This window comes from Rissa tridactyla, chromosome 2 (assembly GCF_028500815.1).
Source record: "Rissa tridactyla isolate bRisTri1 chromosome 2, bRisTri1.patW.cur.20221130, whole genome shotgun sequence".
Classification (NCBI taxonomy): Eukaryota; Metazoa; Chordata; class Aves; order Charadriiformes; family Laridae; genus Rissa; species Rissa tridactyla.
The window spans coordinates 24,943,855-24,970,189 of NC_071467.1; the positions used below are offsets into that span (position 1 = coordinate 24,943,855).

The 26,335-nt window shown below is 44.7% G+C and overlaps 2 protein-coding genes and 1 non-coding gene across 6 annotated transcripts in view; 2 read left to right on the forward strand and 1 right to left on the reverse strand.

The window, feature by feature from the left end:
- Nucleotides 1-12,387: 12,387 nt before the first annotated feature.
- Nucleotides 12,388-16,461, forward strand: RPL30 (ribosomal protein L30). The gene is made up of 5 exons (XM_054190887.1): nt 12,388-12,504; nt 12,596-12,652; nt 13,608-13,753; nt 14,880-15,010; nt 16,294-16,461. Exons 2-5 carry the CDS (start codon nt 12,632-12,634, stop codon nt 16,341-16,343), a joined length of 348 nt encoding a protein of 115 aa, XP_054046862.1. The 5' UTR covers nt 12,388-12,504; nt 12,596-12,631; the 3' UTR covers nt 16,344-16,461.
- Nucleotides 15,891-16,025, forward strand: LOC128906419 (small nucleolar RNA SNORA72). The gene has a single exon (XR_008465163.1). It is a non-coding gene; the product is annotated as a small nucleolar RNA SNORA72 (small nucleolar RNA).
- Nucleotides 16,462-17,937: 1,476 nt separating the features above from the next.
- MATN2 (matrilin 2) overlaps nt 17,938-26,335 on the reverse strand; it is a 78,361-nt gene continuing 69,963 nt past the window's right edge. For 3 of the 4 annotated variants that reach the window (XM_054190884.1, XM_054190886.1, XM_054190883.1), the window contains 5 exons: nt 26,098-26,250; nt 21,853-21,924; nt 21,175-21,285; nt 20,844-20,939; nt 17,938-18,317 (listed from right to left, as the gene is read on the reverse strand). In XM_054190884.1, the coding sequence (XP_054046859.1) occupies nt 18,265-18,317; nt 20,844-20,939; nt 21,175-21,285; nt 21,853-21,924; nt 26,098-26,250 (485 nt within the window). In that variant the 3' untranslated portion in view covers nt 17,938-18,264. The remainder of the gene's footprint in view (nt 18,318-20,843; nt 20,940-21,174; nt 21,286-21,852; nt 21,925-26,097; nt 26,251-26,335) is intronic. The other variant, XM_054190885.1, reaches the window with a different exon arrangement.

Consider the following 26,335-nt stretch of genomic DNA (forward strand, 5'->3'; position numbering starts at 1 on the left):
TTTAAATACTAAACTATCACTCATAGTACACTTTGTCTAATAAAACATTCAACAACAGAAAGCCTAAACAGATTAAAACTTCCACTTCGTCTTTCATCAATTTACTGGCTTAAGTAAAGCAATGGGCCTTTTTGGCAGACAAAATTTATGAATAAAGAAATGGCAAAATTACTCTGACAGGTATTTAAGGATAACAGTTGAGGACACAAAGTGAGCTGTACCTACCTATCAGACTGACTTAAAAACTTTCTGATTAAATTCAGTTTGACAAGAGGTTGTACTTAATTTTCTCTGAAGGAATGTTGAGATGAAAACCCTGGGGATTCATGCACGAAATTTTTTTATATAATAATTACAAAATCTGAACAAATTGTATTTTCTGAGAAAATGATGACTGCTGTGTCAAAGCCAGCGTGCAGAGCCGGATGACACTTCATACACGGACAGATGAACAGCGAAAAAACGTAATACATCCTGCCTTTAAAACAGCTGCTTGAATACTGCTACTCTTAAGATAAATTCACAGCTCTTTCAAGGCGTTCAAGCAAAAGACCTCCTCAGCAAGCGCCACCTAGTTAGCGTGTGCCCACAGACCTGGGGAAGGACGGCTGAGCCAGGGGAAGAGCAAGAACAGGGACGCTGGAGTGTCACGACAGACAGGAAGCAACTTTGACTGTGGGACACGTAAAATCTCACTTGTCCCAGGAACTGTAAAACCAACCAATGTCCAAGCAACCCCTCCAAATTCACAGAGGTATAGCTATTATAACGCAACTCAAAAAAAAGGAGGGAAACTCAGTGACATGGGCAGAGCACAGACGCACCCAGGGCGGCACCCTGCCTCTGACAGCTGCCGCGGGGCAGTGGAAAGGGCAGAGGGACCCAGCCCATGGGGACGGCTTTCAGTCCCTCAGTGGACATTCCTCTGTGAATGTGCCCAAGCCCCTTTTCAATCCATTTACCATTTAGCCTCCACCATGACCAGAGGCAATGAGGTCTACAGCCCGCTTATGCCCCCTGTAAAACACATTCTTGCTGGTTTTAAGCCTGCTGCTAGTCATTCTGTCAAGCGATACAGTTCTTGTCTTACAAGAAAGAGCAAATACATTTCCCTATTGACCTTCTCCAGATCTCTATCACAGCCTGTCTTCCAAGCACTCCTGTTCCTAACATGAAGCTCGATGTGAAACAAATACCCAATCAGAATAACACCAAATCTTAAACTTAAACTACTCTAAGCAGCGACCAAATAAAGGCAGTGTATGCTCAGAGACCACAGACGTGATCTTTTCATGTTTTATTTCGTATCCTTTAGACACTTCTCATGCCTTCACCTTGCCTAGTACGAGGTGGACAGGGAGCACTGAAAACCTACAGACAGAAATAAATGAGCCATGAAAACTAGCATCTTGTATGGAGTTTTCAGTTGGCATTACCAGGAAATGAAATAACTCAAATCCATTATTGCTAGGAATCTCCTGCAGCTCCTGTAAACATCAGCCCTGTAACTTCCATCTAGCTCTCTCTTCATCAAGATGTTTTATATAAATTGGATTACAAAATACTGCCATGCAATGCGAGACCTGCACTGCTGGAAACCCTGGAAGCATTCCTCCGCTCTCATCTGAAATGCAAAGAATTCTCTAATATGGAAAAAATAAATCCTCCCAGTAATCTGTTCAATACCTTTATCCCCAGGAAGAAGGAACATCATGTGGCAGTTGACATTCTTAGGATGCCTTCCAGTTTTGTTTTATTTTTAAATTTATAATTTTTATTTTCCCTGCTGTAGACAATTTCATCTGGAGAAACAGTGAAAAGCACAGTGAATTTAAGTGGGACGTGGCTACAATATTTTTATCTTTGCCTTCTTTCTTTCCTTGTGAAAAGACTCACCTCTTTGTGAGTTACACATCAATAGAATGAAGTTAAATACATTTTTTCCCTATTAACACACTTAGAGAAGTTTCTTTCAAATTATCCTCTCACTGAACTAAGTTAGAAAATAACTAACATATCTGGCTGGTAACTGCCCAATTACTGTAATTACAAACTGCACTCTATCATTATCATGATATTAGTTTACGTATTTAGTACATTTCATAACCTATCCTAACATGAACAGGGCTTCAGACAGAATTCCTAAAATACTCAGAATAAGTAACTTCAGTTGTTTCCCTGAGCTCTTCAGGGTTCCTGTGCAAACACCTTTCAATAGAGGATGGAAAGGCAGAGGAATTCGGCACATTGACCAGGTGAACAAGAGAGCAGGTACAGTATAAAGAGATTTATGCTGATATTTTCAATGGGGCTCCTCAGTCTGCTGGCTCTAGAGTGGCACAGAGCGTTGTGTGCCAACTACCCAACACCCATACAACCTGCCACCTTCTCTGCAGTCACAACCCACACCTCAAGACAACAAACAGAAAACACAGGATGCTGCAGCCAGAAGAACAGCTACAGATGATCCTTATAACTCAAGAATACAGGAAAGAAATGCAATAAAATGAAATACAAACAACTTTCATGTATCTGTCTTCAGGACGTATTTTTCTGGAGACGCCAATATCTGTAACTGCAGAATTCGGGTTCATGTAAAAGTGTTTCCAAATCTCTCTTGGAGCAAAGAGCTAACTATGATGAATACGGAAACAAAGTTTTACTTAACTTCCACTGAATAGCAAGGATATTCTTATGGAGCATCCTACAGATATGCCTTGCACCCACAGTTAATCCTCTGTGACTTGAGCCAAATCAAAGGCACGAGAGTATTGCCGGTGCTGTAAACTGTGCTGGGGTGGGTGTACAGGTTTTCATAAGAAAAAGGAAGGTCAGGTGTTGCTAGTTGACTATTGTTTTAAAGGGGAGAGGGGGGGAGCACTGGATTTACAAGGTATTACACAAAATTATAAAATTTTTAAATTAAAAAACCCCAAAAAACTCAGCGACTGGGAACAGAAGCTAGTCACTGATTCGTCCCCACGAAGCAGCACTTTACCAAGACCCCACTCAGGAGGCGCAGCTCCATCTGCAGCCTGGACTGAACTAAAACCCGAGTGAAACCCCACCGGCCCCCGCCCCACCGCGGGACGCCCCCCCACCCGCGGCCGGGATCCCCCGCGGTCCCGTTCCCCCCGAGCTGCTCAGGCAGCCCCCGCCCGGCGCCCCCCGCCCGGCCCCGGCTCACCCCGCGGCGGCGGCCCGGCGGCGGCGGGCGGCGGGTCCGGGGGGCGGCTGCGGGCGCTGCTGGAGCAGCCCATGGCGGGGCGCGGCGGCCGGGGCTGCGGCCGCTTCCCGACTGCCCGGCCCGGGGCGGGGTGAGGAGGGGCTGGAGGTGCCGCCGCGCAGCACCGAGAGACGGAGCCGGGGGGACGGCGGGGGTGGCCCTGGACGTGGTGCCTTAAAACACCCCCCCGCCCCGGCCGGCGGGGCTGCCCCGCGCCCCCCGGGCCACCCGGCTTGTGCATCCCTGCCCTGGAGGCGTTTCTGTGCTGCGTGCGGCTGCCACAAGGTCTGAAGCGGCAGCAGGCGAGAGAGGGACCGCAGGTCTGCGCGACAGCAGGGGGAGACCCGTGAATTTGATGCTGGGTGCGTGTAGGTGCAGGTAGAGCTCGCTAGCAAACTGCAGGCCAGGGTAGCATCGAGTAGAGGGAGACCCATGCACCGGGTGAGAGGGTCCAGGGTCTGGGCAGGGGTATTAGTGGTCTAGATACTAGGTCTAGTGGGAGGTGTCCCCGCCCAGGGCAGGGGGGTTGGAATTAGGTGTTCTCTAAGGTCCCTTCCCACTCTAACCATTCTACGATTCTATGAACAGACAGATTTGGAGGCCATGCTGGTGTTTGAGGGTCCATGAATGCGGTTGTGCCTGTGAACCTGGGACAGGGGGTGTGGGGTTTCTATAGGGAACCCCAGTCTGGACCAGCCGGAGAAGAGCATCAGGACTGGGCTGTCTGCACTTACGGTGTATGTGGTATATATAGGTGCTGTGAAATGCAGTGCTCTGTCTTAGCGTTCCGTGTGTGTCTGCTTGTACACATGCAGGGGGCTCAGCCTCGCTACTGGCCCTCCCTGCAAATGGGAACAGCAGCGGATGCATCCGTAGGACTGGGATGGGGAGACCTCTGGGGTCTCAGCAGCTGGGAAGGGAAGGAGAATCCCCAGGCTGCAGAGTCCTCTGGATCCAGCAGCCACTTGTAACATCCCTTAAAGGTAAAATAAAGCTAATATGATTTTTACATTTGCATAAAGGCAAATCAGCAGATGTCCAGGGAAGTCTAGGTGGCTTAGAAACTTTCCAAAGAGTAAGAATGAAGAATATTTTAACCTATAAGAACCCTATATTTGCTTGCATAAGCAGGTCCAGGGTATGTTATTTATTGCACCCAAGACATGTTTTGTTATGTCCTTCAAATTTAGAGTAATCATCCATTCTTCTAAATAAATGGGTTTTTTCCATCCAGAAACTTGTCCAGACAAAATATATTGTCTTTGGACATTTGCCCAGGGTTTGTTGATGTCCTCCAGCCAAGGTGGGGCAGTAGCAATAACTGCACCCAGGCTGTAAGGACATACGGAAATCCTGGACGTGCGGTATAGTGTATGGTACGTCTACTATCGCTGTAGCACAAGCGTGAAACTCTGGTACACCTGGGAAAGGCTGACAGAGATAAGGTATGTGTTGTATGGATATGAGGTGTACCCTGGAGCCACCAGACCCACTGCATGTGCAGTGCATCCATGTCACTTTGGGAATCACCTGGCAAACGTGTGAGGAGCAACACAGGTGGGAATACACCACGTAAGCCTAAACACATTAACTTCTCCTGCTTCCTCAGCTTAAGTTCATTTTTAGGATGCTTTTTAAAAATAAAACAACTGTAGGCTGTATAGATATGTCTGTGGCTGTATATAAGATTTCTACCAGACACTGGAAGCTGAAATGCTGGTAACTTTAGCATTAGCAAAGCATGCTGCTGTGTAATGTAAGCACAAAAGCAGAAGCGCGACAAAGGGCTTAGCAACTTAAAAGTTAATTTCAGAAATAATCTTTCATGCTTCTGGTGTGGAATCCTGCCGGCTCTGTGGTGGGAGGTAGGTTGGTTCCCTACACAGCACCTGGGGGTTCCCTCTACGGCACAGATGCGGGTGCCTCAGCGTCAGAGGTGGACGTGCGTGTGAAGGCACCCAGGCACCCACCAATTGCCTACCGACGGAGACGGGCTCTGCTGCCACAGGTATGAAAGCAGAAGCGTCTGTGCCTGCAGATGGCACATGTGCCAGAGAGAGATGGCAAACATCTGATATCCCACTTTTCTTCTATGGTGTTCTTTCAGAGAACAAAGCAAGGTGGCCAGGCCGCCAGGACAGACTCGTCGGGCCCTGGGCACTGAGGAAAATAAAAAAGGGAAAGCTACATTCAGTTCCTTCTTCTGCCTGTGGAGCTTTGTACCTTCTTCCCTCTGTGTCCTAATCAAAGGGTGAGCTGTGCAGAGTGCGCCCACCATCCATCTTACTGAAACAGTGGAGAAAGGAATTCAAGATTTACGAGGCCAGAGAGGGAACACGTGTGGGCATGTATCGGCAGCCAAGGGCACTCGCCGGGGGGGCCAGGGCTGCGCTGCACTTCATGTTCTTTAAACAGGCCTTGGATAAGGCACAGCAGTAAGAATGAGAACCCAAGGGCCATTTGGCAGGTGACTCCTGGAATCGCTAGATAACAATTTCATGGTCGTCTTCCCTCCTCCCACGCCTAAAGGAGAGGTTGCATCTTTCGAGCAGGAAGACTGGACACAACAGGGCCAGTGCTGGAGCTGGACATAGGTAGGGCCACGGTAGGACAAGGCTGCGGGGTGTATCAGCTGTACTGCCACGTACCACGTCGGGCTTGGACAACGTGTGCCCTCTGCAGATCACTCAGCACAGACACATTCCCGTGGGATAACGCGCTGCTCCACAGTGGCCTCTGTGCCGTTGTCCTGCCTTGCTGGGAGCACCAAGATGGTCACCCCTCCACCGAAAGCGGTAACTCCATGGGTTCACCATGGGGGCAAGAGTTCACTGTGCAAACACAAACTGGTGCACGCTCCCTTCTTTAAGCCTCTCTAAGTCCAAGCAAACACCACTGAGGCCAGGACAGGGCTGGGGCCGATGCCAGTTTGGCTCAAACTTTTTATTTCTACTTTCTAGATAGTTTGTATCCCTGTGGTAGCATGCTCACCTATTGGCCAGGGTAAGTGGTAGTGACACGCACTTTCTAGTGAAGACACAAGGTGAGGGGCTTTGGAAGTAGGAGTCTCAGGATTCGGGAAGTGAGACGCCAGCATGAGACTGAAAATGAAATGAGGTTACGGGGTGAGAGGCGATGGGACAAGGCAGGGGCTGGGAGCAGAGAGGGTATGGGAGCAGGGATTACAGCAGCGGCACTCACAAGCCATGCCTCGTGGTTCCACAGAGTCCCCAGAAAATTAGTGCAAGTCATCCAGTGGCTGCAGCATGATGCTGGCAGATGAAAATCCTTGGTAGCCTTCCCATCCCTTCCCCTGGGCCGGGCACCTCTCCACAGACTCCCTGCCTTCTCTAACCTGAACCATCCCGGTACTGCCCCAAATGAAGGGAGTACTGAAGTAGCTAAAAAATGACCTTTAACAACAAACAAACTAAACAATCATCTTGAACTAGTTATTTTTACAAAGGAAAACAGTTTATTTTATTCAGCTATATAAATGGGGAAATTAAAATAAAATGTAAACTGAGATTGTTCAGCGATAGTTGTATCTCCAGAGGTAAAGCAACAAAAAACTATGTCCTTTTATACACAAGCAGAAATACACTTCCAAAAGCAAACTTTGTGAAGATTTCTGTAAGGTCCTGGCAATTTTTAAGTTCCCCAGTCCAGCACTACATGACCAAGCTTGTTTCACTCATTCCAGACCTCAGTAGCTGTTAATAATTTTGCGTATTTCGGATATGATTCCTACTGCAGCTATTAAATTTATATCTGCTTTCTGATAGACCCAAATCCTGGGACTTAACAAGTCACAGTAGACTTTTCCAAACACTGTATTAAGCATGAGCTTTCTTTTTTAACCTGTGACTCCTTTTCTCAACTCTTTGGCTATTCTGTACAAAAAGACCAGTAGTGACCAAGCAATAAAATATTCTAAATTGTTTATTGTGGCCAATAATTTGGGCTAAATGTTCCACTGGTGTGAATTTGTGTAGCTCCGGTGAAGGCTGCTCTGTGATGCTGATTTAAGAACTGCAGAGAACTGCCTTCTGAAACTGCTATTTCTGTTTTGCTGGGGATGGCAGCTTAGCTGCTAGGACATACCTTGTAGTTTCCAGGAAAGGAGAGAATCTGAAGATCTTCTTATCAGACTAACTACTATCTTTAGAAATCTGCACCTGTGGATTTCTGCACAATTTGGACCTTAGAAAATGTAAATATCTGGTTGTACTGGCACTATCTTTAAGCTTGTTACACATGTATGTACCCATATCTGTGTATTATATATGTATAGATTTATGTATGTTCATACACACATACTCCCTAGCATTCTTTTACTGAAAGTGTATCAAGGTGTGCAGATATCCAGGTGGTCATGATAGACGGTATTTAACCTCAAGATTTTCCCTCTTCCCTAATGAGATAACCTTTCTGCATTTGGACCATTTTCCTCTACAGCTCTTTTCTTTCCTTCCTCCCTTCCTCAAAGCTGCTGGAAGGGTGTCGGAGGAGAGGTCTGCATCTGGATCCAGCAGACCTGTGCATTACTAGGATTACAAATTCCCAGCAATCTGAAACAGCGCGCTGCATTTCTCTGCCTGAAAATACAGGGGATAGTTCGGTGCATGACCCTGTGAAAATCGGCTGAACATGTTTGCATTTGCTGTAAATGCGATGATTATCAGAGAACACAGTCTGTCACTTCTAATAGCCCTGACAAGTGCAAAAGGAGAAGACAATGGCTGCAGGTGTTCACACAATGTTGTGTAACTGTGCAGGGGTTCTGACAGCACTAAAAATGTAAGTAAGAACAGGATTGTATTTTTGCATATTTTCATCCTATCAAAATAGCATGTTTTGGTCATATCGGTAAAATAAAGATGTATGCCTAGCTTTTCAGGAGGTCACTCCTCTTTTTTGAAATGAATCTTATCTTTCAGGGTTAGTGTAGGTCCTCTTGCAGGTGAAGGACAGATAAAGATACGCTGCCTCCCCCTTGCAGGGGGTTTTGGAGGTTAGGACTCAAAAGTTCCCCCTGAATCCCATCACACATTTCCTGGTTCTTTGCTGGTAAGGGAATGGTCAGTACCCGCTACCCTCTCAGGCACCCAGCGACTCCAGCAAGGAGCAAGTCCTGAGCTCTACCCATGACCTGCCGATGCTCAGGGAAGGGGGGTACAGCTTCAGGTGTTCCCGGCTGTCAGGGTGATCCCACTTTCTCTCAGGGTCATCAGTGCTGCCGCTTCAGCTGTATAAAGATCTCATAAGTTCAGAGAACTTAACAGAATAATCCATTCCAGGCTGTGCCACAGGATATCTATATACCGCTCATTTTTTAGACTTCAGTATTATTTTTTTCTCTTTCTTCTTTTTCTCTTCTTCTTTCCATTCTTTTCTCTCAGGTAACGACACAGCACACGTAATTGGCACATGTACCTCTTTTCTTAAGTGCCTCATTTTACTGTCATCGGCTCACGTGTCATTTTTCAGTGAGCAGCAAGACCACCCTATTAACAAGTATTAGTACCATTGCATTTGAAGGGGCAGCGTTTGGGGTTCTCTAATGTGGAGGAAAAGTTGCTTTGGGATTTCTCTGCAGAAACGCGTGTGCCTGTGCAGCACGGACAGCCCTGCACCCGCAGTACACCCAGTGCTTACTCCTTGCAGCTCAACTGCTGCAAGAGACCCCGCGGGTGACCCCAACTGTGGAGGAAAACACATGCACTTGCTTCTCTGTCCTCAAGTAAGAGTACTGAGGCCACCGGGCCACCATGGCTCGCACTGTTGTTTGCTGATACGTTGGTGTTGGTGTCAGTGCTGCCGCCGGAGCTGCCTGCCTTGCCCTTCCACCTCCCCCTCCCCGGCCACCCATTGCCACCCCCAGCAGGACTTCCCACCTGCTGTGTCAGTACTGCTGTGGGATGTGTTACCAAACCAAGCACTGACTTGACTTAAAAACAGCTCTGGGGAAAAAAAAAATGCTCAGGGTGGGAATTCCTTCAGCTACCACCTTTACTGAAGTCGATATATCATGAAGTTGTGGCCCCAGCTAAAGGATGGCCGTTAGACTGTTACCCCAGTGTTGTGGTTTGGGACCTCAAACCAGGACACTCCAGTCATGACTCAGGAATCTGTGATCGCATGTCCAGACTCAAAGAAAATAAGGCTTTTCTACCATCTTAGATATTTTCCATCTTCTAGAACATAATTGTTCTCAGATTTTCTCAGATACACTGAATCGGTTTCATTTTCCTCCAGGCCCAAAATGATGAAGTTATCCCAATTTTTGTGAAAGGGCAATGCTCCACCAGTGACTTTTCTCCCACTGCTCTCACTCTCCTAATTCATGCCTCTAACTGATGCTTTCTTATACAACCTTATCAGCATTTTAAGGTGGAAAAGGTGGTGAGAGACCTCCTTCAAGCCCACTAGTCTCCAGATTTGAATTAAATTATCTCCCTCTCCATTGGAAACCCTGCCCCTGCCCTCTCACTAGGCAAGCACAGAGTAAGGCCAGGGTGGGAGAAGCAGTGAGGACGGAATGGCCCTGCTTTCCCCCCCATTCCCTCCCCATATGCTCGTCTTCACTGCCGAACTGAGCAGCAGCTCCTGAGCCAGGTAACACCCAGACGGGAGGGCTGGACGTGGCCATGATGGCTGCTGTTCACGCAGGCAGAAGTAATGCTGCTTTTCCTGAGGTTGCCAGCTGCTCCCTGGATCTCTCCATCTTGAGACTTGTTTGTTGGAGATGGAGACGTTGTCTGCTGCTTCTCTCCCTCTTATTTCTGCTGTATCACGGCCTCGCCATGGAGGGCAGCTCAGCATCCCCTGCGGAGGGTGCCTGGGTGACAAACTCTGCCTGACCTGCCTTCCCCCATGCTTTAATTCTCAAACACCTGCATGGTAAATGCCCATCCACTCCCAGCTGCTGATTTTTAACAAAACAGTGGCTGTAAAATACTGTTTAAAGACCTTTGGTGGGGCCAAAGCTTTTCCTTCCTTCTGTGTTGCTTTCAGCTGACTCGGACTGGCCCTTTGCCTTTATAAAGGACATTTTATGGACCACAGCCCCCAGGAGTGACTGTCATGACAACAGAAGGGAGATTTGGGGGGTGAGAGACAATACTGCCCATTTCTGCATGTATTCCTCCCCCCGATTCTTTTTCCACCCAGACTTAGGGACAGAATTTGGGGTCCAATGAACAAAGTGTTTGTCAGGAAATACAGGGGGTTTTTTAAAAAACACATCACTGTAAAAAACTAGTTTTAGAAGCTCTTAAGGAACGTACTGCATTCTCCCCTAATCTGAGCAGAGGTTGCAAGGGTACCCTTGAAAACAGCTCCCTCTCCCGGAGCCATGCACGGCTCCCACATTTTGCAAGATAAAATAAAACCTGGCATAGTCAGTTGAAAGGAAGCGCACCGAGGACTTCAGCAGGCCCCCTGAGCTTTATATTCTTTTGCCAGGATCACATCCAACCAGGTAAAAGTTTGAAGAATTAAAAGTCACAATTTGATCGTAGCAATGTAACAGCAGCAATGCACCTGAGTGCTGGGACACAGAGAGGAAGCGGAACAAGAAAAGAATGAGATGTAGAATGGAGTTTACTTTTCAGCTGCCAAAGAAAATAAAAGCTTGAACTACACTTCAAAATTGATTTAATTATACTCTGTAAAAGGCTGAAGGCTGAAAATTATTTTGTTTCAGCAAGTGAAAATGGACTTTAGGGACAGACCAAAATGTAACATTTTTATACTATTATTTATACATTACATATATTATTTCTATGTGCTTAATCTAGAAATTATTCCCAGAGGACTTTACAATTAGAGATGGACCAATGTCTGAGTTTCACCTGGGATATTTAAGCTCCACTTGAGTTTGGTGATATTTTTTCTAACATACCTTTATCTCATCTTTATCTCAGTGTTAGCAGCTTAGATCTTAATCTAGGTGCTGAAATGGATTGGACAAAACCTAAGGTTGTTAGCCAGTGTCTACAGAGAAAAAATGATTGGGATGATGGTGTGCATTTTCACCAAAGGTTGCTTGTCACTGAGAAGGTTATCCTGTTACAAGTATTTTGAGCATGAAGAACATGAAGTCATACCAGTAGAAGACTTGCTGTCCTGTGGGTGGACCCCTGAGCCTCCTGCTCGGGGGGTGTCGCAGGGGAACCCCCCAAACCCACACCCCAAACACCTACATTGCTCACCCCCACAATGCCCCGGCAGGCGCCAACTGAACTGGTGCTCGCTGCTCCTCCCTGCACCCACCCGGGGTGGCTGTCTCAGGCCGGACACCACTGTGGCATCAACTGCTCTTAGCCTGAAACTGAGAACCTCACGTCATAGCCATGTTCACAGCTAGTGCGTGTGTGTTCAGCGAGGTGATTTTCAAGCTGATGCTTTCCAGAGCCCACAGGGGGCAGGAGAAGGTTTCTCTGCACCGTGACTCCAAGACTTCAGAGCCAAGCCTGAACCTGCTAATACAGGCAGCCTCAGGCCCAGAGCTATTCCCAAACTCAGTGTCATAGAATCACAGAATGGTTTGAGCTGGAAGGGACCTTACAGATCATCTAGTTCCACCCCCGCCTCCTGCCCTGGGCAGGGACACCTCCCACTAGACCAGGCTGCTCAAAGCCCCATCCAGCCTGGCCTTGAACACTTCCAGGGATGGGGCCTCAACTTCCCTGGGCAACCTGGGCCAGTGCCTCGCCACCCTCAGAATAAAGAATTTCTTCCTAATATCTAATCCAAATCTCCGCCCTTTCAGTTTAAAGCTGTTTCCCCTCATCTTATCGCTACGCTGATAAAGGCTCCTCCCCCATCTTTGCCCTAGGCCCCCTTTAGGTAGTGGAAGGCCGCTGTAACTCCCCACACCGGCCCTGTGGCAGCAGTGACATCTCCACAGGGAACGGGAGACTCAGGACCCTTGAGACTCTCCCTGTAAGGGCCTTCCTTGACCAGCACCTGACGCCTCCCACATGGCTGTGACGGGAAAAGGGGGCATTTAAAATCGCTCCCTGAAACACGGGAGACTGACGCGGCTGGGGAAGGGGAGGGCGGACAAAAGCGGGCGGCCACACAACCCCGCAGAGCCTAGTGCGCGGCAATCGCCATGGCGGCCCCCCGCCGCGGCACGTCGGGCTGGTCCCGCCCCCCGCGCCGGGAAGGCTGCGCGCGGCTCTCGCGAGACCTGCGGCGCGGTGATCCGCGATGCCTTGTGGGAGCCCGGTCCTTTCTGGCGGCCCGGCCATCTTGGCGGCGCGTCTTCGGTGAGTGGGGCTCGGCTGGGGCGGCGCGGGCGGGCGCGGAGGGGCCGCTGCCGGCTGCTAACGCCTCCCCCCGTTCACCGCTCTCTTCCAGGTACCGTCCGACGCGACCCGACGGTAGGCAGCAACAATGGTGGCCGCGAAGAAGACGGTGAGTGGGAGCCGGCCGCGCCGGCTTCACGTGGCGGCGGCCCGGCCTCGGCCGGCGGCGGGCGCTGCGCGGGAGGGGGCGGCGGAGGGGGGTGGTGAGGCAGAGTGGGCCCCGGCGAGGTCCGGGGCAGGGGCCGAGGGCAGCGGGAGGGCCTGGGCACAGCCGGAGGGGCCTGTCGCGGCCCTCGCCGTGCTCTCCTGGCACAGGCTGCCAGCCGCGCCCTGCGGCCGTCTCCCCCCGGCTTCTCTGTCCTCGGTTCCCTCCTGTGTACTGTCCCGGGCTGCTTACAGGGCCCCTGTGCTATCTGGAGGAAGGGGGAGCTGGTGCTGAGTTCGTAGTGCGGGTGGAGGTCGGCTTTTGCATTTCCTGGCCTTTTTCTTAGAGCGACTCTGGCACCTGTGGGTTTCTTGTAAGATGGTGGTGTGCCTCCTTGCAAGTGCACTTACCTGTTGCCATCAGCACCACATTATTCTGTTGGAATGACGGCTCATATTGCATGTATCTGCTTGTTTCTGCTAACTGATATAACGCTAGTAGTGTGCGCCCCGGGAATAGACATACCCCAAATCTGGCTTACATTTGCAAGGCAGTGGTAGTTTTTACTTGGACTTGACTAGCTGAGCTTTGTTAAAGGCTTGTCAAGTACATCCAGATATTACTGATTAACATAGATAGCAGCAACAGTCCTTTAAGATGTATTTTTCTATTGTAAGACACGTGGGTAAGAGGTATATTCATGAAGTTGGGAAAATGTAGTATCAGCAGCCCCCTTCTGTGCAAGATTTCTTATACTCATGGTAGGCTGACTCTTCTTATTCTGCATTGCAAATCATAGGGAAATTATTAAGAGATTGCTTGTATTTGGAATTCCTTTGTTTTCTTATATTCTCTGCCATTTTGTGAAATGTAAAGTAATATCCAATAATGTTTTTCTACATTTTTTTTCTTTTTTCAGAAAAAGTCCCTGGAGTCCATAAACTCTAGGCTTCAGCTGGTTATGAAAAGCGGTAAATATGTGCTAGGATACAAACAGACTCTAAAAATGATTCGGCAGGGCAAAGCCAAGTTGGTCATCCTAGCCAACAACTGTCCTGCTTTGAGGTAAGCAGATGTATGAAAAAACAATTCCCTTTAAAACTAAGACCGGTTCTTTGTACAAGTACCGTGTATACTTCATGTTAATTGCTACAGTGAATGATTAATGCCGAGTACTTTGCTGGCATATTCCAGAGTGCTATGAAATAAGTGTGATGGGTTGTTTGGTGTATAATGATTTTAGGTCTGGATGGGTTGAAACGCTTCCCAATGTTTTTCTAGCTTTCTAATTCAAAGAGTTTGCACTAACAAAGATACTGTAACTATTCAGCTATACTGTAGCTATTCACACTGTGATAGCATTCGGCTGAATTCCTGTGTTTTTTCAAAGTAGTATATTGGAAAATAATTTTACAGGTAGGAAAACTGGCAATTGACACTGATTTAAAATATTTGAAGCACACAAAATTTGCTGTCTGAGTTATAAATTCCTGACCTGAGTTATAAGTTCCTGGCCAGTGAAACTGTTTTTTTTGGGGAAAAATCTTTACTACCTTCCTTACGTTTTCCTTGTTGAATTTCTGTTCCCTTTTTGTCTTCAAGGGATATTGACAGATTCAGGAAACTGCAAATGCAGAAAACGAAAAATCAGATAATTGAGAAATGGCAGGACTGTTAGAGTAGGCAACACATTAGTGGGGATCCCAAAAATGTTTGAGGAACTATATTGACCACTAGAGTCTCCTGATGGAAGTCAGAAGAGAAGGGCATATAGATTGACTCAGTTTCTTTCACAGCTAGCGGCAGTCAGATCTCAGTTCAGCATCTGGCCACTGGGTATCAGCATTAATAAGGGGCATTGTTTATGCACTTTGGCTTAGCTCCTGCAACCTTCCGGAAGTGTGTAAGTCCTGAATCCCCTTATTTCCTATAGAAATAAGCATGCGTAGGAGCAACCTTAAGTTGCGCTCTGAAGTGGGTTGCTATTACATACCTTCAGCATACTTCCGGATCAGGGTTCTCGAGCCACAGCACAGTAGTGATGTTGCCTGGGAAGGAACAAATGTGGTTTTCTGGGTGGGAAGGAAAACTGTAAGGTTTAAGTGTGATTGGAGTTAAAGCTGCTCTTGCTGTTATTACAGTCAGTCAGACTTGTTTGTCAGTACTGTAACACCTAGTTCTTGAATTTCAGAAAATCGGAGATTGAGTACTACGCTATGCTTGCCAAAACTGGTGTCCATCATTATAGCGGCAACAACATCGAATTGGGCACAGCCTGTGGAAAATACTACAGAGTGTGCACGCTGGCTATCATCGACCCAGGTATGTCTCTTCTGCAGGATAGTGACCAAATGGGTATGGATCAGTGGTTCCTCTGTTCACCTGTGAGGAGCAGCACTGAACTGAGCAAGTAATGTGCAGGGGTGATGACATACTTTGCTGTCCTTTTCCTTTGGGTTTAATTCTTAGTTATAATTTTCTCTGACAAAGATTCAGTTCTTTTGTGAGTCCTAGGTTCTTAGAACCTGGAATTACTGCTGCTTATATTTGCGCATAGCTCCCGTTACTGCTAAATGCTGTAAGCGTGCATTTTGTCTGCCTTTCAGTCTGTAATGAGGTTTCAGTGCTGGGAAGCAACTTTATGGTACGTGTTTCTGAGCCCAACAGCTTGAATATGGGCTTGTGCAACATGCTGTGGGCATCAACCTTGTTTGACTGGTCTTAATCTAAGACAAAGGATTGTGAGTTGCTCTGCTTCCCAGGGTGTTATATACAAAAATAACAATATATGCAGGTGGATACTAATCCAGGCTTGAAAACTATATTAAACATTTCAAAACTGTAAATCTGCGTGTAAATATTATGATTCAGTAGCACTCTTTGTCCAAGAAAGTTGCTCGAGTTCCTCACAGAGATCGCTAATTAAGTGACTTCTCATTCTCTTTCCAAAATCTTCTAAGAGAAGAATCGGTCTTTTGTTCTGTTTGTTGACCAAAATGCATGCACAGGGATTTAATGATGTCTGTAATAACTTTCACAGAATGTTCTCCAAGTGATGTCAGTCTGAATTCACTGTTTCTTCAGAAGACTTTATTTAGCTTGCTTGTATTCAAGTACCAGCTGTAAACTTAATTTTCAAAATGTTACTTTTAGGTTGGGCAAGGGGGGCTAACTGTGTGCAAGTAAATATTATTGCTCTGTAATGCGAATATTCTCGCTGTCCTGATATTTTCGTGATCAGGGGAGGCTAGACATTCGCTATATTAAAACTATGCATTGTGTCCTCCAGGACTAGATTGTTCCTCTAGTACTGGTTTTGTAAATGCTAGTGACAGGTACATAATTATTGTAAAAATACTGTGTATGGATTAGCAAAATACAGTTACAAGTACTTTTTTTATCAAGCCATGAAAATTACTTGCTTTTTTTCTAAACAGACTGTCTTTGTATTGCTTTTAAGTTGTTTTCTGTTTGTAGAATCAGTTTGTTGTTGGGTGGTTTTTTTGTTGTATTTTGATTAATTTTTTTAACTCTTTGACTTATTCCTGAAAAGAGACCTTTCTGTGGGTCCTCTTGTAACAATGTTTTTTGGTGTTTTTTTACAGGTGACTCTGACATCATTAGAAGCATGCCAGAACAAGCCAGTGAGAAGTAAATGCTGTAAAGGTGTTATTTCTGCAATAAAACTGGTTACAGATTTGTTTTAAGAAAAATTTGTATTACACCTTTGCTGGTTTTAGGGAACAAACTATATAAATGAAGATTCGTTACTACTGCTGTGTTTCCTGTTCTGTTAGAAATAACCTTCACAGGACAAAACTTGCCTGTTTCTGTCTCTAGAAGTTGTGGATCTTGAGAGGTAAGTGGAGTAAGGCTTGATCATGGCAAGTATGGTGCCAAATCTCAACAGGCTAGGGCTTCCTTAGTTTTTGCTTTTGGAGTGCTAATGCAAAAACAAGTCATAATGTGAGGTATAGTAGCAAATTTGGGAGGTTGGTGGAGGGACCCAAAAGGGTTTACACTAAAAATATTTGCACTACTTTTACCAAATCAATTACAAAGTACTACTGCTGCAAATTATCCCTTTTGTCTTTTCATTCCAAGAGAATATATATCTGTCAGATAGCAAATAGGATAGCTGCTAGACATGGTAACATTTCAATAAGATACCAATTAACTTCTCAGCTGATTTTAAATTAGTCCTCTTTTTAAAAAATTTTTTGAAGATGTTATGTTAGACAGATGAGTTGGTGTTCTCAAGTTACCATCACTGAAGACGTTGGTATCTTACAGATTTGAGCCTGTTCTGTGTGAGACCATGACTGCAGGATGTTGCTTCTTACTAGTGATTATTAATTGAGGTGCCAGTGCTTGGCTGACATGCAATAAAAGAAACACATAATGAAAATCAATATGTACCAGTATCCTTGCAGAACTTGCATTCTGTTTGCCAAAGTATGCTGAAGCATATTTGAAGCTTGCTGTTATGTATCCATTCACTCTCATTAGCTTATCTGAGATTTTTGCTGCAACTACTTCTGTTTCTGGTACAGAATGGATGAAGTTGTATATTTCCATTTAGAGATAATAAAGAGGCAAACCAATGTGTGTTACAGCAAAGGAGGAAGCGCTGGTGTCTCTACCTGTTCAGCCACAGGTGTGGGTCAGTTCAAGAGATAGTTCAGCTATTGCTCTTGGTGTGAAAGGAAGGTTAGCAGCAAAGTGCTGTTGCTGCCAAGAGGAAGGAGTAAAACATTAAGGCACTTCAGTTGGCCAGAATGGCTGGAAGCAATTTGCTGGTTTCATTTGTGTTTGACAAACAGGCGTATAGCTAGTTGTATTGCCCAAAGAATGATTTCATAATTAAAATATTAGTTGCATTCAGGAAAGTTAGGGAATAGCTGCATGCTGACAAAGAACAGTAGGGAGAAGTTACATTGTCTGGATGTGGTAAGAGGAAAAGTACTTGAAACATCAGATTCTGATACCGTGATAATCCAGCAGACTTCCCACTTTGCCTGCTTACTTTCATCACAGTTCCGACACAAATATATAAATGTCTGTTTTTACTTCCAACTGATTTCAGTAGTCTACTCTGGTTGGAAGAATATAAGTGAAACCTAGTTGCTGTGAATGCTGTCCCAACTTGTTCTGGTTTTATATGTGTATGTATATATAGAACTGTATGTATCCACACAGTGCTTCAAATGCTAGCAGAGTGAGTGGAGGAGAGAAATACAGAAAAGCAAGCCAAATAAATTCATATCCTCAAAGTACTCCAAAACATGGAGGTTTCACTTCAAAAAAAATAACAGCATTTTATTATTTTGCGTAGCTTATTTCAGTTATTTAGTTCTGCTTAGTTAGAATTTTTGCTAGTTACTAAATTGCTTATATTTAGAAAAAATTCATTATTATCTGCAATCAATGAAAGACAGAACACGTAGTATATAGATGCAGGGATCCAAAATACTCTTTTCAGTCTCAGACACAAGGATTTGTTATTTTACTTTGAACCAGTTTAAGAAAATAGCTCTGACAAGTTTGTGTGTATAAATATACAGTATATATTTTGATCAGTATTTTAGCCTGTTTTCCAAGTCTTCCATTCTCTTCGTCATTTCTTCCAGTAGACAAAAGTTAAGGAAAGACAGCTACTGACAGCAGGCATTAATAGAAGAACAGTGTCAGCTGCCTGATTGCTATGCTCCATAAACTTGCTCTTGTTTCTCCTCTGTTACTCTCTCTGACTCCCGGTAGTTTCTGATCTAATACTCCCCTGTATTTTCTTGTTCTGCTTTGATCAGCTGATTTGAGAAAGCTATGTGAAGCCCCATTCATTAATGGGCATACCTTGACATGGCGTTCAGGCTGCAGCTTATTAAAGAGGCTGGTGGTTCTGTAAACCGCCCATTTTCCTCTATTGTAAAGGGGAAGCTGAATATTTATCTTAAGTAATGCTGTTTAAAAAATGTTTCACTTAATCACATGGAAACTACATGTAAGCTAATAGTAGATTATAAAACTGTATGGAGCTCCATGACTGCAGCAAGAATGTCTGCTCATGATCTTATATTCCTGCCCTGTAGTGGTGTAGCATAGGTACTGTTTTTACAAAGCCAGTGGTTTACAGACAGATGTGGAGTAGAGCACAACAAGTTCCATGGGACCTAGGGCTGCCTCCATTGGAAGTAAACTGTAGCAATGCAAAACAGTGATAAGCATTGCTTTCCTGGTAAGCACCTTCGGCTGACAGGAATGCTATATGCTGCAGGAGGAGGTTAGATCCATACTGCTTACACCTCTCCAAGAGCCATGGTAAGACTGCAGCTAGGGGACGCTGAGAGGAAGAGGGCACCTAGCATGAGAACTGAAGGCCCACCTTAAAAGGACTAACTTGCTCCACCCCACTCTTTGCTTTTTTGTCTAGTGTCTTGATTTCAATGTTTTAAGGTCTTACATGAGGCAGAATGGAGACCTGAACATATAAAAGTGGGATCTTTGACAAGAGGCTGTTACAAATTGGTTAGGGTAGACAGGCAAATTGAATTCAGCCTTGTGCTGCCCCTGACTCCCATCGCATTGAAAGCAGGAGAATATATCCCCTTGCTAGTAAGGAGCAAGAGTGGGAGTCTTTCTTGGACTCTAACAAAAAAAAAAAATCACAGGTTTGCCTGCTCAAATTGGAAAGCAAAAAGGCACGTGTTGCTAACCTGTTTTCTTTGATTCTGAGTAAGCTCAGAGTTCCTCATAGCCCTGCTGCAGGAGATTACAATAAAGAGGCTAATGCTTCTGCTGAAGGGGGAAGGAGTGGTCTCCTTTCTTGTCAGCAGCTAGGTTGGAACTGCACATGTCTGGATAACGCTCTAAAGGATGTGGGAAATCACCTAGAGATTTTTCTCCAAAGTCATTTTGAGACTTTGGAGAAGTCCTTTCAGAGAAGTATAAATGTTGATGAGCATTTGAAGCACCTTGCAATAACCTTATGCGATAGCTTTCTCCCCCTTTATAAAGTAATTCTACTTTGCATCAAATAATTTAACGTGAATCAAGTCATCAGAACATGATTCCTTAAGCTACCCACTGAAGGATTCACTTGGGAAGGTGGAACATATAGTAAGGCTGGCTGCTGCAGTTATACAAAATAGCTGGAGGTAAGGTCCGAACTGGTAGGCAATATTTTGCATCAGGTTAAGAGCGCTCTCTGGTCTTGCCTGCTGTCATGACCACCAAGGGCTCTGTTAGCCTTACTCTGGACAGACTGTTAATGCCACAGGTTCCTCAGTCGGAAGCTATTCTTGTCTAGGAAACACACTGTTACGAGCTGTTGGTGTCACTGCACTCTGCTTTGCAGAAAATAAGTACTTGTTGATCTTGCACACAGTTACAAAACTTAAATAGAAGATGTGATGTCATCTTGCTGTTTATTTGATTAGGCAGAAGCAGCTTTCATGAAGAAAATAGAGGAATTTCCTGCATAAATACTGCATGATGCAAAATATTGCAGAAAGTTGTATTGCCAATCTGCTGCTGTTGTCTCCTGAGACATCTGGTGGATGTTACAGATGGTGTAAAGGCTACTGTACTAACAGCTCCCTCAAAAAGACAGACTTAACTTGTGGGGGGGAAAAAGCTATTGATCTGCACATAGCTAATTTTTATCTGTGTATTTTCTTATGCAAAATTAATCAGTCCTCAGAATCCCTCTTTATTTGGAGTATTGTTTTAAATGACTCACTGCATCTGGTGCTTCACCAGGCAGTTCAGAAGGGAAACATCTGTATTCTGACTCCTGTCGCCAGTAAATGCTATTTTGGTACCATCTGAAGAACTAATCCAAAGCAAAGAACGTTAGTCTTGAATTTGAGCAGTCATTTCTTTGCTGTCCCTGAAAGTGTTTACTGTTAGGGATTATTAAAAGTTAAGATCCTTATATCCTGATGTTTTGGTCCCTACTATGAAGGAGAGGCAGATTTCAAGTCTTAATCTCCAAGAAGCAAGCTTTTAACGCTATCTATTAAGTAGTTTAGCTTTTCATTATAGTAGACTGATTTGAGCTATGGAGACAGGTTAGACTTGATGTGCTATAACTATCGCTTCTTTTAACCTGCCCCCCTTGTCTCATATGTAAGAAACAATTATTCTGAAAGGATATATCGTTGGGTGAGTCTTTGTACTTCATTGGTTGCATAGTTCTGGAATGTCACGAGGTTTTCACACTTGCACTGATCTTTATCTTTTGAAGCTTTTGCTGAAAAACAGAAACAGTCAAGCATAGACTAAATGCTGAATAAATCGAATGGGGTGGGTAAGGAAATGACAAGGACTTGTAAATGCAGAGCAGGTTTAATACAGCTTCCTGTTCTCAAAACAGGTCAACATCCAAAGGAATGCTCTGGGGCAGACTTTGTAAATAGCATAAAACAGCACACAACACAGAGGGCTATATATTCAAAAAGTGGTCTAAACAAAGGTCACCTGATTACCTGTTGTTCTTGTTGAATGAGTGTGACTGTCTTCAAAAAGATACTTGTGGTGTACTGCAAGATTGGGACAGGCAATGACATCTGTGATGGCTATTGTGGTTGATTCAGGTCCTGCAGGAAACCCCCCAAAAGTCTAAAAATCAAACCCATTTCACTTAATTATACAGCATTTCTTTTTCTACTCACATGCACAGAGTTCTCCTTAATTAGTGAGTAATCTCACTGATTGCAGTGAGGATCATTCATGGAGAGGACTAGGGATACAAAGATGTGAAGGAACCTAGCCGTTAGGCTGTATTTACTGTATACATGATTTAAGTTGTGGATTGCAGAACTGAAAGGGAGTTGTGAAGGTTCCTGTGAGAAACAAGTGACTGAAAGCTGAACATTCTTTAAAATATCAAGCACAGTTTTGAAATACAAGTTTCCCCATGAAGTAATTCATTTGGATGGTGTAAGAAGCATGCGGCCATGCATTTGTTACAGTGACACTCAAATTTTTTTTGTATAAAGTAGATTTGAATTGCAGAAAGGAGGGTGGCTTGGAGTGGGGTGGGAAGGGGAATGGGACGAACACATCTCTCATAGATTAATTGTTAGGGTTCTACAGAAGGCAGCAGGAAGAGGCAACTTAGCAATGATCTGGGGAGACAGCAGGACACAGTTAAAACAGCCAACCTGAAGGCTGTGGACCAGTCTTGTGAAACCTCCCAGACGCCGGATCCTGCTGGTGAGCTGACTCTTTCAAGGCTGGTAGAAAGAAATTGCCGAAAGAAAGGAGATCACAAAAGCAGCAATAAAAATGTTCGTATTCAATGTTCATGTTCCCTAGAAATGGGATGTTTCTCACCAGTAACTTGGTGTTTGTCTCTCATAACACTTGGACAATGCCCCATACCTGTGCAGTTTAGAAGAGGTCCAGTGTTGATGGCAACTCCAGGACACGCCCTTCAACTCAGACTATCAGAGGAGCTCTTCCTAAACCAGAAGTGCTTTACAAATAGATAATCAGTAGTAAAGCAATCTGAAATAACAGCAACCTACTCTGTCCCTTAGTGAAAATTCTTGCATGTTTCATTGTCATCTATCAGTCCTTTTGGGTGAACTGAATAAGAATAAAAACTGCTTGGAGAAGGAAGAAATTTCTTGCTCTCCTTCAATTTTCTCATTTATAATGGGAAATACCGATCAGGGCGTTTGGAGTGCGTAGGTGAGAGGGGTGCAGTAGAGTTTATTTGATGCGCTACACTTATAAGTAAGAATACAAATTTCTAATTCACGAAGTATGGCCTTTAGAATGTAGGAATTTATTTCAGACATACCCATCTTCTTAGTCAAAGGGTGTCCAGAGAGAAATGGAAACCTATTTTATATGTACATATATATATTTATGTTTTAAATGTAGAAGTCATTTTGTGCACTATCCCTTTCTTGCCGCAAGAGGGTAATGTAGAGGCAGCTTTGGTTCCTTAGGAATGGGCTCCTTTTCTAGAAAATAAATGCTTCACCCTCACTTAACTGTGGAGCCCTCAGTGGCCCAGATGAGCTGAAGAACATACATTTAACAACTGCATGACTTGATCAACTGTGCCAGGGGGGTGGATGGAGCATGTGGGACTCCCTCCCTGCAAATATACCCAGAGTTCCTTCACTGAAAGTGAACGTGTGAGGGTAAAAGGTGGTGGTGCAAACTCTGCTGATACGCCATGAACATGCAGTGGAGAGGTGGAAGGTGCTTCTGGGCCCCACAGGTTGGTTATAGCTATTGGGATCTCTGTTGGCCTGGTGGATTTTGACAGATGCACAATAATAGGCAGCTGTGCTAAGGTGCACTGGGAAGGAGATGAGACCCTCCAGGCTAGGGGCTGGAATGCCTGAGCACGAGGAACAGGGAATGAACAGAGATGAGCGAGTGGTTGAGTAAGAAGAGTTCAGTGGGCAGAACTACAATATTTGGATACATCAAAAAGTCTGTGTGGGAGCCAGCTGGTGGAAGGAACACAGATTTTGGAGAAGAGTTCAGGGCAGAGAGGTGTGGGATAAGATCACGAGGTAAGGAATGAAACAAACTGGGTGAGGAGTCTAGCAGAAGAATGATCAACTGGGAACAAGGATGGTGAGATTTCCAGTGTAGGAGGGAAGAAACCTAAGATGAACCTTGAGTATTTGACCCTGAGTAATGACTTGCTCCAGAAGTCTAGAGGCTGTCTAGGAAGAGAAAAGGAACTGACCTGGAAAGTCTGAGCTTTGGACACTGGGCTGGTATAGACAAGTAATTGGGATTCAGCTGTGAGGGCCAGGAGAGAAGTCTGATGGATACACTGGTAGAGGTGTGGCAGAAGGTCTCCAGCTGGGGACGGGAACTGGGCATTTCAGAACCTCCTCTTCAGGCTTCAGAAACTGGTTGGGGCCCAAAGATTTCTGATCTCATCAGCTTTGTAAAGCTGTGAATAATCAGACAAGTAGCAACAAAGGCTGCTAACTCTAACCGAGTCCCTTGCTGCAGTCAGTGCCATGAACGTAAATATTCAATTTTGTTGGGAAACAATGATGAAGTTGCGTGTTTGTTTTTAGTGGTCTGTTTTCTAACAAAACCTAAGTATTGTGTTAGGAAAAGCCTGTGAGAAAGTGTCTTCAAAAAAGCGTGTCTTCAAAAGCAGTGGCAGACTATTTGAGCAGTGAAAACGATCTGCAGTTTGGAAGGAGAACAGAATGTTAACCAGCAGGCTGCTGAGTACTGTCATCTGATCAGGAATGGGGTCTTGTGACAAAAACAGTATGTGACCATGTAATTAAAGGCTTCCATAATGCACATGCTCAGAACAGGGGTGAAGAGGCAATCATGATGAGTGCGTATTATATATGACATTGCTGTAGCCTCGTTAGTGCTTCCACTCAGATGAGAAATGAACATTAACCAAAGCAATGAATGGGAACCTTCCGACTGAATTCCCCTCAATAAGAGGCAAAAGAGAAAACACCTTTTTTTTTTTTTTCCTACTGGTCATCAAGAATAATTAATAGTAATCAGCAGCTATTCTACAAGGCTGATGCTTTCTTGCAGAATGAAAGGAAAAAACCTTACCCCTAAAGAGATTTGGAGGGCTCCTGCTTTACTTGGAAACATGCAGCCCATCTGCAGCTGGGACTGGGGATGAGAAGCTTTGTCAGTGGAGTCCATGAGGTTCAGAGGGTCTCCCACTGCCCTCACAGGCTGGAGCCTCCAAAGTCCTCAGTTAAGGACCAAGGCTGGAGTAAAAATGAAATTACTGCTGTTGCAAAGGAAGGAAATAATTTTGGTTGTAAACCAAAACAGAGGGGGGGAAAAAAATAATGAACTTTCAGCTTGTGTAACAGCGTTGGAGGCTGAATTTCTGTTGGAGTGAGTTGATGAGCAACAAGTAGTCCTGGAGTGTCCAGAAAAACAAGGCTGGGTCAGTCCTGAGCTGGCAGGTGTGAGGCATTGCCTGTTGGTTGGTGAGAGAGGAAGAGGAGGACAGAGGCTGAGAGGCACCAGCTTTGCCCACTTACTAGAGGTGCAGTCTAGAAACTGCCACAAAGGGGCAGGATTTACTTACTTTTCATATGGTAAGAAACGTAGTTTAAAAAAAAAAAAGAGAAAGAAAAGAAAAGCGTGGTTGCTAAATGCTGCCGTGGGTACCTGAAGGATGCATTTCCATCACCGAGCTCTGGGGTTTGCTAATGAGTGAGAATTATTATACCGGTTGCCAGATAGTTTTGGCTTTGGCGTCTCCCCAGGCTTTTAAGATGACATGCTGTCATCAGCAGATTATCTGCCTAATAAGAAGGTTAATTTAACAGACTTAGTTTCGTGTTATTGTAGTATTTTGAATTTCAGAAAGATGGAACTAGGACTTCTTAGGACAGAGAGAATAACAAAGAATATACAAGCTAGGAAACATTCTCAAATTTTTTTTCCAGATTGTTCCTTGACATGTGTATGAGGAAGAAATGCACTGCTGCTTGCCAGCCAATTTTACACATTAAAGATGAAAATAAAACCTGTTTGCATTTAATTCCAAGAAAAACAACCAAATAAAATCTAGTGAAAATCAAATCATCTTGCACAATTCTAGTGCTATGACTACTATTATATTCACAGCGACGTTTCTGAATTTTACTTCAGGTACCAATTTGAATGTACAAATAATACTGAGTCCTGGGAACGTGTGAGTGGGAGAGACTTATTGTCCTCTCTCTGGCTGAACAGCTTTCGTCCCAGCTCACATCCCCCCTTCCCCTTGCAAAACTTCAGCTGGGAATGTTTATATAGAGGCTGCTTGTGCCAGAGTGAGAAAGGGTGCTTTCTGGAACGAACCTCCCACATTTGTGGAGTAAAACTTGGAGCTTATGCATAACTGAGATCCGCTCTTTGTAGCTGTGAATGTATGTTCAGGGAACTATTTTTAGTCTTCCATAAATATGCACAACAGCTCTTGATGATTTGTTTTGCTGTGGTTTAGATTTTTGCCACTGGTCTTAAGAGTAATTTTTTATTCTCATTAAGACATTTTTAAATCCCTGATTATTTTTCCACATTCCTAATGAAGTAGATCATGCTTCTTTGGCGGGGTGGGGTTCGGTGCATGGCTGACTTAACTGTAGAAACAGAAAGGGGAGGGAGCAATGGATTCTTCTGGGCACAGAAGTGTACATTTTATGCAACCTTTATGAAAATAGAGGAAAGACAATTATTATATACCTTTACCTGGTGATAGAATAAGGGTCAATATTCCTCACATATTAAAGGGCAGAAAAAGTACCATGAATGACTTATGCCTTGCAGTGTCTGACACCAATGATCTATCACCTATGGTGTGACACTAATTGTCTTTTTAGGCCTGCAGAAAACCTATAAGCATTCATTCCTCTTCTATCTCAGTGAAAGCAGAATACTGTTACCTTCACAGATTTGGGCTCTTAGCTCTTCACTGATGTCCTCCATAGCTGTGAAATCCTCAGCATAGAAGAGATGTTTATATGATGGCTCAGAAGCAATTTCCAGCAGTTCTTCCTCAATTGCTTTTCCTATTCCAATGGCATAGATAATTATACCTAGATTCAAAAGAAATTGCACATAATTATTACATCAGCAGTTCTAAACCCTTGTTCTTCCACAAAAGGAAAATATGAGCATTAG